Source organism: Herpailurus yagouaroundi, unplaced genomic scaffold (genome assembly GCF_014898765.1).
Source record: "Herpailurus yagouaroundi ecotype Mexico unplaced genomic scaffold, PumYag 205, whole genome shotgun sequence".
Lineage (NCBI taxonomy): Eukaryota > Metazoa > Chordata > Mammalia > Carnivora > Felidae > Herpailurus > Herpailurus yagouaroundi.
In genome coordinates, this window is record NW_024412436.1 from 5,154,619 (window position 1) to 5,166,382 (window position 11,764).

An 11,764-nucleotide genomic window follows, 5' to 3' on the forward strand; every position below is an offset into this window, starting at 1 on the left:
ACACAGAATCGGAAACAGGCTCCAGGCTCTGAGCCATCAGCCCAGAGCCTGACGCGGGGCTCGAACTCGCGGACCGCGAGATCGTGACCTGGCTGAAGTCGGACGCCCAACCGACTGCGCCACCCAGGCGCCCCGACCCAGTTTAATTTCTGCACCAAAGCCCGTGCGTTGGCCAAATGACCGGCTCCGTTCTCAAGCTTAGTAAACACACGTGTACCGGCCCACGCCGGGTGGTGTCCCTGGGCTTCCTGCTTTGGGTGCCATCTGGGTGTCACCTCTCTTCTCCACTTCTGCCATTTCAGATCATTAAGGCCTACCTGGATTATTCACTGCACCACCAGCTGGCCGGCTACCAGGGTGTGTGGTACAAATATGAAATCATGGCCATGGAACAGATCTTCAGCCTCCCCCTGAAAGGCGAGGGCATTGAAATCGTGTCATATGTGGCTGATAAACTGGGCTACACCAAGCTTTTAATGGGTCACTTGGACTTGGCCATTGACTTAGGTAAGGGTTGTCTGGGCAAGAAGGGCCATGCAGATACCAAGTAACATCCTGAAATATCCTGAAATTGCTTTCTTCCCAGGCTCTCGAGCCCAGAAGATGTGGGCACTGCTCCGAAATCCTAACAGGCAGTATATGGTCCTCTGCTGGCTTAGTAAATCTCTCTTCTTGAAAACCAGGTATTTAGCCGAAAGCATTTCCCAAAATTAGAGGGAGGAAGCCATAGGAATTGAGCGTCCTGGGTTCACTTTAGCCTGGCCATTGGCTGGCAAGGAAGCAGGACGTACGGTAAGACGTGACTGATGATCGTAGACTTTGGGCCACCACTGCTCTTTGCACGGCATTTTCTTTTTAAGATTTTATTATTTTTATTTTATTTATTTATTTTTATTTTTTAAAATTGACCTCCAAATTAGTTAGCCTCTAGTGCAACAGTGATTTCAGGAGTAGATTCCTTAGGGCCTCTGACCCATTTAGCCCATCCCCCCTCCCACAACCCCTCCAGGAACCCTCCGTTTGTCCTCCATATTTATGAGTCTCTTCTGTTTTGTCCCCCACCCCTGTTTTTATATTCTTTTTGTTTCCCCTCCCTTATGTTCATCTGTTTTGTCTCTTCAAGTCCTCATATGAGTGAAGGCATATGATTTTTGTCTTTCTCTGACTCATTTCACTTAGCATAATACCCTCCAGTTCCATCCACGTAGTTGCAAATGGCAAGATTTCATTCTTTTTGATTGCCGAGTAATACTCCATTGTGTATATATATATATATATATATATATATACACACCACATCTTCTTTATCCATTCATCCATCGATGAACATTTGGGCTCTTTCCATACTTTGGCTATTGTTGATAGTGCTGCTATAAACATGGGGGTGCCTGTGTCCCTTCGAAACAGCACACCTGCATCCCTTGGATAGATGCCTAGTAGTGCAATTGCTGGGTTGGAGGACCAGCAATTTTTTGAGGAACCTCCATACTGTTTTCCAGAGCGGCTGCACCAGCTTGCATTCCCACGAACAATGCAAAAGAGACCCTCTTTCTCGGCATCCTCGCCCACATCTGTTGTTGCCTGAGTTGTTCATGCTAGCCATTCTGACAGGTGTGAGGTGGTATCTCATTGTGGTTTTGATTTGTATTTCCCTGATGACGAGGATGTTGAGCATTTTTTCATGTGTCGGTTGGCCATCTGGATGTCTTCTTTGGAGAAGTGTCTATTCATGTCTTTTGCCCATTTCTTCACTGGATTATTTGTTCTTTGGGCGTTGGGTTTCATAAATTCTCTATAGATTTTGGACCCTAACCCTTTATCCGATATGTCGTTGGCAAATATCTTCTCCCATTCCGTCGGTTGCCTTTTAGTTTTGCTGATTGTTTCCTTGGCTGTGCAGAAGCTTTTTATTTTGATGAGGACCCGGTAGTTCATTTTTGCTTCTGTTTCCCTTGCCTCCGGAGACGTGTTGAGTAAGATTTTATTATTTTTAAAAATAATCTCTGCATCCAGTGTGAGACTCGAATTCCCAACCCTGAGATCGTGAGTCCCACGTTCCACCCGCTGAACCAGCCAGGCCCCCGCTGTGTGTACATCATCCCTAGTCTGTTTACTGTCTTCCCCCGGTATGGGAGTCAGGCTGCCAGGTGGAGGGCAAGGGAGGAGTCTCACAGGGGAGGCAGAAGCCCAGAGAAGGGCAACCAGGACCGGAGGCTCCAGCCAACTTGGCCTGACTCTGGTGGCCCTGACGCAGGGGTCCGTGACAACAGTTTGAGCCAAGAGCCAATTTGCGATTTGGGAGTGGCTTTGAAATTTGCGAAAGGGCCGCATTTGGTCCGGAATTGCGGGCAGGATGAAGCCGAGCCCAGCGCTAAACTCCGTCCTCTCCTCCCCAGCACCTCCTAATCTTTACCACCTTCCTTTGCCACAGAAACAGACAATTGATCCAAGTGCTGGGGTGGCTGTGGGACCTTTCTATATCAGAAGAGCACATCTTCAGCAAGGCCTTTTTCTATTTCGTCTGCCTGGACCTCATGCTTTATTCCGGTGAGCGTGGCTTTGGAATTTACAAGAAATTGGGGTTTAACACACGTGTTAGTGTGGTGTGGCTGCTCTCGGGGCTGGGGTCTCGAGCCCACTAGGATTCCGGCTGGAAAGACCTATCGGACAGGGAAGGGGAGAGGCTCGTGTAAGAGCTAGGAGCCATCTGGAAGGTGGAAGGGTTGTGAAGGACCAGCAAGGAGGAGAATTTGGCCCAGAAGAACCTGACGGGTGTAAGCGGCCAATTTACCGTCAGATCACTTTACACACAAGTGGTAGTGACAGTGTCTTACTAGAGTACTTGTTAGCAGAATATACGGACAGACTTCACGCTTTACGAGGAAGCGTTGGATTGCCAATGGATCCGGGCACCGGTAGCTGCTCGGAGATTCGGAAAAGGAGCTCCACCGATGAGGCAGCCCTCAGTGTCCACAGTAAACCAGAGGGGCCGGCCTGGGCATTCGTTCCCCAACATGGGATTTTTTAAATCAAAAGGGATTTTTTTAAAATGTCTATTTTTGAGAGAGAGAGAGAGAGAGAGACAGAGAGTGAGCAGGGGAGGGAGGGGGAGACACAGAATCCGAAGCAGGCTCCAGGCTCTGAGGTGTCGGCACAGAGCCTGACGCAGGGCTCCAACTCACGAGCTGTGAGATGGTGCCCTGAGCCAGAAAGTTGGACATTCAACCAAATAAGCCACCCAGGCGCCTCCATCACCATGGAATTTTGAAAAGGGCTGTGGATATTGCTGCCAGCAAGGGAAGCATGGCAGGGGCGGGGCGGGCAGTGTGGTCACAAGGGTGTTGCAATCCACTGGACCGTCTGGATTCATAAACAGAGATTAAGGCCTCTCCCCACAGTGGGGACGTCTCCTGGAAGCTACTAGGCCAGAACAGGACCACCCCCGCCCACCAGCAAAGCTCTCCTGTTTCTCTCTGTTTTTTTTTTTTTTTTTAGGCTTTGTTTATAAGACATTTGAAGAATGTTTGGAATTCATATACCAAAATGAAGACAACAGAATCCTCAAATTCCAAAGTGGAATCCTCCTGGGACTTTACTCGAGTATAGCTATCTGGTAACAATGTGTTGCACTCACTACACTCCCACGTTTGAAAAATGTTGACTCCTGAAGAAGGGGACATTAACACACAACGCACACACACGCGCACACACACACACACACACACACACACAGAAACGAAAGAAAAGAATTTATACTTTGTTGTACCTGAGAGATTGAAGGCATTGAAGGCGTCGGGGTGGATTTACACTGAAAGGCCCCTTGGGGATCATCTCGCCCTTAAGCAAGGCCGCCACGGCTGTAGTCAGTGCCACAAGCCTTTATTACCTACGCACCATGGCCTGGTAATACAGAGAGGAAAAGAGTACTTGCTACTGAGGAGTGGTGGGGTGCGAGGGAGACTGGTAAATAGCACCATTTGTGGGGCGCCGGGGGGGGGGGCTTAGTCAGTTAAGCGTCCACTCTTGGTTCCACCTCAGGCGTGATCTCCCAGTGTGTGAGTTCGAGCCCCGTGCTGACTGCACGGAGCCTGCTTGGGATTCTGTCTCCCTCTCTCTCTCGGCCCCTCCCCAGCTTGCTGTGTACCGCCCTCTCTCAAAAAAAAAAAAAAAAACAATCAATAAACATTAAAAAGAAAATAGCGCCACCTGCCCACCCCCCCCCCACAGATGGAATTATATTGGAAAACATTGTTGATAGAACGGATGTTGGAGGATGTGGCTTATGTCTGCAGGTATCTGCAGGCCGGTGGGCTTCCTAATGTTGAAGCCCAGGATTAGACTTGCCCACTCAGCACGAGGCAGTTCTGGAAAGCGGCAGTTCTCCCCCATCAAGAGCTTTCCACCCTGTGGCAGAGAGAAGCGCCACACGAAGCTCCTTTACGCGGGCCTCACTGCCCCTCAGGATGGGGAGGGCCGGGTGCCAAGCCACACCTGCCTACCTCCTACACTGCTGCCACCTCCTGACCACAACTGTGGCTGAACGCCTTTCACTCATTAGGTTTTCTTTTTTTTTTTTTAATTTTTTTTTTTAACGTTTATTTATTCCTGAGACAGAGAGAGACAGAGCATGAACGGGGGAGGGGCAGAGAGAGAGGGAGACAGAATTGGAAGCAGGCTCCAGGCTCTGAGCCATCAGCCCAGAGCCCGACTCGGGGCTCGAACTCACTGACCGCGAGATCGTGACCTGAGCCGAAGTCGGACGCTTAGCCGACGGAGCCACCCAGGCGCCCCCACTCATTAGGTTTTCAACTCCGTAAACCTGCAGCTATGGTCGTACCTTCAAAGAAGTAGATCAACAGCAAGGCTCCAGAACATTCATCAAATGACTTCCGCAGCCACTCCCAACATGCTACGTGCAGCCACGGTGTCCAGTATTTATTTGGACTCTGTGATGAGTGAAATGAGCATCTGAAGACATTCCTGTCTAAAGCGCCACAGACTAGAGCAGTTCCAAATTTGAAAAGAAATCTATTCCGAAATTCCTTGGGAGACATTAAAATCTAAAAATTAATTGCCCTTACCAGTAAGAGTCCAAAGAAATTAAAGTTCAAAGTCAAATGAACTCGCCCCAGGTGAATTAAAAATCCAAGGAATCTAAAGTCTGAAAGTCATCCTAGTTTCTTATCCTACTTTCTTTCAACAGCTGTGGCCTAGGCCTGTGCTTGTCACACGTTAGTGGGCACAGGAATCACCTGGAGAGCTTGTTAACACTTGTGAATGGATTCCTGGCCTCGTCCCAGTCCCCAGAGTGATTCAGCAGATGGGGGCTGGACCAGCGAGCCTGCATTTCTAAGCAGCATCCAGGTGACACGGATGTTCCCAGTCGGTGGCCCACACTTTGAGCAGTACTGGCCTAAGCCATCTCTCTCTGGAATTGGAGCAATGTCTTCAAGCTCTAGAACTCATAGCTCCAAGTGTTTGATGATCCTTTTAGAGTCCAAAGAGTTAAGTGCTTGCTAATATTACCCGAGGGTTCCCGAGGAGTCTATTCATCACGAACCGTCCACACATTCTCTTCTTGCCCTGTTCCATAGCACATCGTTTCTCCTGGGGAGCAGGCGGTGGGCTCCAGGCCCAGGTCCCGGGAGCTGGGCCTGCAGGGAGACCCATTTCAGAACATTCCAAGGGCGATACTGATTTGTCTTCTTCTTCTGTGCTGGCGCAGGTATGCCAGGCTCCAGGAATGGGACAACTTTCACATCTTTTCCAGTAGAGCTAAAAACCTAGTGCCAAGAAGAACCCCGACAGCTCTTTACTATGAAGGAATCAGTAGGTACATGGAAGGGCAAGTCCTCTACCTTCAAAAGCAGATTGAGGGGCAGTCTGAGAACGCTCAGGACAGTGGAGTTGAGCTGCTCAAGGTGAGCCAGTTTCCAGGGTAAACCACTCCGTAAGTGGATTTCTGTCTACCTTCTTGTGAAAATTATTTTCTCTGATTCCAGAATTTATATATTTATTTAAAAAATTCTTTTTTAATGTTTACTTGTTTTTGAGAAAGAGAGAGAGAGCATGAGCAGGGGAGGGGCAGAGAGAGAGGGAGACACAGAATCTGAAGCAGGCTCCAGGCTCTGAGACATTAGCACAGAGCCTGATGCGGGGCTCGAACTCAAGAAGAGTTCGAGATCAGGACCTGAGCCGAAGTCGGATGCTTAACCGACTGAGCCACCCAGGCGCCCCAGAATTTCTATGTTTATAGTACAGTTTTTTAAGGTAACTTCTTCCCCCCAGATTGCAAGGAAATACAAATTGCTCACAACCTTACTACTCAGAGGTAACCACTTTTTACAAAGAGAGACATCACTTTTCAAGTCTTTTCTGTGTGTGCATGTGCACACATTTCCATTTTTAAAACATGCTATCAAATAAAATATATTGTGAATAATTTCCTGTCATTAAATTGTTTTCTACACCACGAGTTAAAAGGAAGCATAGTATTTTATCTTATAGATAAAGTCTCCTAGATCTTGTTAGATGATATTGCCAAACTGTCCTTGGATAGAATTTTTTTGTAGTATTTTACGGCAGTTATTATGATAAACATCTTGGGAGGTTAAGTCTTTGCACATGGAAATTAAAAATATTCAGCTGATGCTGAATGTGTCTTTTAAGTTAACTTTTTTAAAAAAAATTTTTAATGTTTATTCTTGAGAGAGACAGAGTGTGAGTGGGGGAAGGGCAGAGAGAGAAGGCGACACAGAATCTGAATGAAGCAGGCTCCAGGCTCAGGACCTGAGCTGAAGTTGGATGCTCAACTGACTGAGCCACCCAGGTGCCCCTAAGTTAACTTCTTTTTTTTTTTTTTTTTTACACTTATTTACTTTTGAAAGACAGAACAGGACAGAGCACGAGTGTGGGGGGTGGGGAGCAGAGAGATGGCGGGGTAGCAAAGAATCCAAAGCAGGCTCCAGGCTCTAAGCTGTCAGCACAGAACCCAACGCGGGGCTCGAACTCATGGACTGCGAGATCATGACATGAGCCAAAGTCGGATGCTTAACCGACTGAGCCACCCAGGCTCATGTTAACTTCTTAAAAAAACAAAAACAAAAACTTTTAAAATGCATTTTAACTTCAGTATAAGCATTACAGGACGTGCGTATCTTCCACTCACCAAACAAATGTGTGCTGAGTGCAACAACACATAAATAAATAACACTGGCCTCCTGCCTGATATGCAGTAACCACCAGATACTAGGCGCTGGGGTGTGAGGGGGAGCAACTCACACCCGGTACCCGCCTCTCGGAGTTTACAGCCTAGGCTGGGCAAACCCTCCAAGGGAAGAAGGGCCAAATCTCCTGTTGACTTGACAGTGTTTTGCCTTGTCCTCTTCAAAACTAAGCCCATGTGTATTAGTTTTCCATTGCCGGGCCCCCAGTTACCACAAACCTAACAGCTGAAATCACACAAACCTCTCATCGCACACTTGGGCAGGTCAGAAGTCTGGACAGGCTTGACGGGTTCTCTGCTTAGGGTCTTAGAAGGCTTTAAAATCAAGATGCTGACCAAACAATCTCTGGGTAGGGATCTTCCCTAGAGATCTCGGAAGATGATCCTTAAGGTTGTGAGCAGAATCCAGAGGCTGAAAATTTAGGAATGTCTCTGTTTCAGAGATGTCACAATTTGTCAAAGCAAGGCATCCTGGGACTTCAAGGCGTCTTGAAGTACAAGTAGCTCATTTAATCCTCAGGACGTTGTTAGGAGGAAGTCTTCGATCTGCCCAGGTAGGAGCTGTGCTCACCACTCTCCTACGATACCCAGGCCCCGGGGTCTCCTCCTGCAATTTGTTCACACTGCTTACCGATCCCTGCCTGAAATACTTAAAAGGTCATTGTCACCTCGGCTTAGAGGGACGTTCTCTTTGGATACAGAGCATGTATTTGTATTTCTGTTACATAAAGCATTCTGCTGGCTTCCATTCAGGGTATGGAGTCGCTTGGTTACCTGAAACATTATCTTGCTTTATGTGATTATTCTGTATTATGTATTATTTACGGAATTACTATGTCTTCTGTAACTTCATGTGATTTGATAGAGTGTCTCGAGTTGAGAAAATGACTCATGAGAATCTCAACCAGGCTCTGCGCCGAGCGCGGGGCTCAATCTTACGACCGTGAGATCATGCCCTGAACCGAAATCAAGAGTTGGACGCTAAACCGACTGAGCCACCCAGGCATCCCTGTCACTATCACTTTCAAATATTGATCGAATACTAATAAAGGGGGCCACTTTTGGCCAGTCTGACATATGAAAGTCCAGGTAGATAAACTAGCAGATGATGAAAAGAAAGCATGTCTTTATTTAGTGAATAGTAAAGTGATAAAACTCCTCTATCCCAAAGACAGTACAGGTGAAAAATACAATAGGTACTTACCGGGTTCAATAAAGATGAGAAAAACACGGTCTTTGTGCTCAAGAAGTTTGTGATTTATTTGACTTCGAAAAGGAGGTGGGGGGGGTGGTGGAGGGAGTAGAGACAACACAGGAACACGAATGAGTGAAGCACAAACTTGCGTGTATCTCCCACGGCACACAGAATGATGCCTTGTTCAGAGCAGGTGAGCATTTCTTAGATAAATAATTGTAGACTAAATAGACGTGTTAACAGGTCAGTCAGGAAAACCCAACGTTTTGATCCCATGTCTATCATATTGAAATAAAGGCAACAAAACAATAGGACATCGTTTCGCTGAGCATCAGATTAGCAAAGACACGTGAGAAGACAGACTCCTACTCTGAAAGACTCCCATAAACTTTCCAGAGTGCGTTCTGGCAAAATATCTTTAAACTATGCACGTTGGTTAATTCTCTTCCTGGGAATTATCCTAAGGAAATAATCAGACGACAAACAAAAGTTTGTCTACAAAGATGTTGATCTCAGGTTTATAGCAGTAAAAAACTAGGAGAAAATGAAAACTATATGCACTTCAGAAAGAAGATTGTTGGGGCGCCTGGGTGGCTCAGTCGGTTAAGTGTCTGACTTCGGCTCAGGTTATGATCTTGCGGTTTGTGAGTTTGAGCCCCGCATCAGGCTCTGTGCTGATGGCTCAGAGCCTGGAGCCTGTTTCGGATTCTGTGTCTCCCTGTCCCTCTGCCTCTCTCCCACTCATGCTCTGTATCTCAAAAATAAATAAAAACAGTTAAAAAAATTTTTTTAAAAAGTTTGGTTAAGTCAGAAATGGTACATTTAAACATTGGGATATTTTACGTAAAAATTCTGAATTTCTGACTCTTCTTTTAAAAATTGGAGTATCTGGTGACTCCAAGCCCACATGCCTAAAGGACAGCTGTTGGCCGGCATTGAGAGGTGACACTTGTATAGGGCACATCTCTAGCATGACATAATCCCCTCTGCTCTCATCATGCGATAGCCAGCCTGCTTCTTTATGTTCGTTGCCTGACTCTTGTCAGCATTTGAATTTGTGAGCTCTGATGTAAAAGAATCATGTCACTGGAAAATGTTTATCATGTGATGCTAAATGAGAAAAAAAGTTGCCATACTATGTGATTAGTATGATCCCAATTGGGGGTATGATATGTGTGTGTGTGTGTGTGTGTGTGTGTGTGTATGTGTGTGTGTGAGAGAGACAGAGACAGAGAGACAGAAGTGGGAAAGCGTGTACCTAAATGTTAAAAATATTTCTTTCCGGGTGCTAAGCTTATGGGTGATTCTTTTTTTTTCTTCCATTTTTCCCCCCCTAAATTCTGAACAGTAACTTATATTGCTTTGGTAATAAAAAGAAAAGGTACTTTAAAAAAAAAAAAAAGCGCTTGCCGAAAAGGGTTAGTGAGCCCACCCATGTCGCATGCTTGGTCCGGGTAGAACGCTGAAGCTACCCCACTTGACGCGTGTCGCTTTGTGTCCACTACATCCTGTGTAATGTCTCTGTAATACGCTTTTTCATTTGATTGCTTCAGTCGTTGAAACGTTCCCACGTCATCCGTGGAGAAAAAATCGTTGCGGCCAAGGACCCTTTCTGATTCTGATATGCTGTTTTTCCTTCAGAACTTGGAGAGTCTGGTGACCCAGAATACCACTGGCCCTGTCTTCTACCCGAGGCTTTACCACCTGATGGCCTACGTCTGTATACTCATGGGAGACGGCCAGAACTGTGACCTGTTCCTGAACACAGCCTTACGGCTCTCTGAAACACAGGGGAATGTGCTGGAGAAATGCTGGCTGAACATGAGCAAAGTACGTACCACCAGCCAGCAGGTGGCGTGGGGATGCCCACCCTTGCAAGGAAGCCCCAGAAGCCTACCGCCTCGTTAGCTTTCCCCAAGCACCGAAGGCCATCACGGGCCTTTCTGGACTCTTCCTAAAAGGGGCGATAGATCCGTAGCTCAGGTGTGTGTGCCTCCTCGTCCCCTTGGAGCTCCCATGGAACCTCCCTCGCGTTCAAATCTGCTTTGGCAAGATCTCCGCCCCTTCTCGGCAGCCCTCACCGCTTTCCACTTGGTGTTAATGTTGCTACGCAGGTCTCTCCTCCCCTTGAGAACGTGAACTCTTCGAAGGCGAGCATCACGCGTAGCATCCAGCCCAGCGCCTTGTACTCAGCACTTGTTGAATAAGCGAATGGGCCTATACTTCCGTGTGTTTATTTAGAGTCACGTGTCAGTAGCCTAGTCTGGGGGGCAAAATTCATCATTTGGCTGTGGGTTCATGTGGTTTAAAAGCACAAGGACCTGGGGGCGCCCGAGTGGCCGAGTCGGTTGAGCGTCTGACTCTTGATTTTGGCTCAGGTCATGATCTCACAGTCTGTGGGAGCACGGAGCCCGCTGGGATTCTCTCTCTGCCCCTCCCGCATGTGCACATGCATTTTCTCTCTCTCTCTCTCTGAAAATAAGTAAATAAACATTAAAAAAAAGTTCAAGGACCCTGGACCAGTTCTGGTATCAGACCAGGCTTGATCACGTAAGTCGGGGAGCGCTGATTAATTCTTCACCCTTTCTCTCCTCTCAGGAATGGTGGTACTCAGACTCCGAGTTAATGGACGACCAATGGCTTCAAACAGTCTCGAATCTCCCCACCTGGGAAAAAATTGTATCGGGCAAGGTGAACATGCAAGATATTCAAAAAAACAAATTCCTGATGAGAGTTAATATCCTGGACAATCCTTTCTAACCTTTCGTGAAAAAGAACAAAGATTTCAGTAAGGCTCCCTCTCTTGCGATGATCCATTATTAACCTTTCTCTGGAACCAGCACCCTCCAGGTTCCTGCGTATTCTCTTCCATTCCAGACACCGAAGCAGACGCTCCGGGTTCTTCTTTCTTTTTCTGGAGGGTCAGAAAGGGTCAGCGGCCTCATGCTTACTTTCTCCCAGCTTTACCCACACTGTACCTGCCTTTCATTTTTCAACTCGACCTGTTCATTTCAGCCCAGGCAAAATGTGTGTCCTGTGGAAAAATATGACTATCGAAATGGTTCATGCAGCGACAGATACATTTCTAGTTACTCTATTAAACTGAAAATGTTTATTTTTACGTGTCCAGTTGTCCCATCTGTATGTCGCACGGTATGGCAAATGGCAAATGGCAAATGCTTTTCATGGTCTGTAAGGGCAAGATTTGAAAAGACACATTTTGGGGGCCCCTGGGTGGCTCAGTCGGTTAAGCACCTGACTTCGGCTCAGGTCATGATGTCAGGTTTCATGAGTTCGAGCCCCGTGTCGGGCTCTGGGCTGACGGCTCAGAGCCTGGAGTCTGC

General features: G+C 47.1%; 1 protein-coding gene across 4 annotated transcripts in view; it reads left to right on the forward strand.

Moving 5' to 3' along the window:
• Positions 1-11,545, forward strand: part of ADCY10 (adenylate cyclase 10) — an 84,322-nt gene extending 72,777 nt beyond the window's left edge. For 2 of the 4 annotated variants that reach the window (XM_040451760.1, XM_040451763.1), the window contains 7 exons: positions 303-507; positions 587-683; positions 2,432-2,547; positions 3,496-3,613; positions 5,726-5,921; positions 10,062-10,250; positions 11,019-11,545. In XM_040451760.1, the coding sequence (XP_040307694.1) occupies positions 303-507; positions 587-683; positions 2,432-2,547; positions 3,496-3,613; positions 5,726-5,921; positions 10,062-10,250; positions 11,019-11,180 (1,083 nt within the window). In that variant the 3' untranslated portion in view covers positions 11,181-11,545. Of the gene's footprint in view, positions 1-302; positions 508-586; positions 684-2,431; positions 2,548-3,495; positions 3,614-5,725; positions 5,951-10,061; positions 10,251-11,018 lie in introns of those variants that run through there. The other 2 variants (XM_040451761.1, XM_040451762.1) reach the window with 2 other exon arrangements.
• The last annotated feature ends 219 nt before the right edge of the window (positions 11,546-11,764 follow it).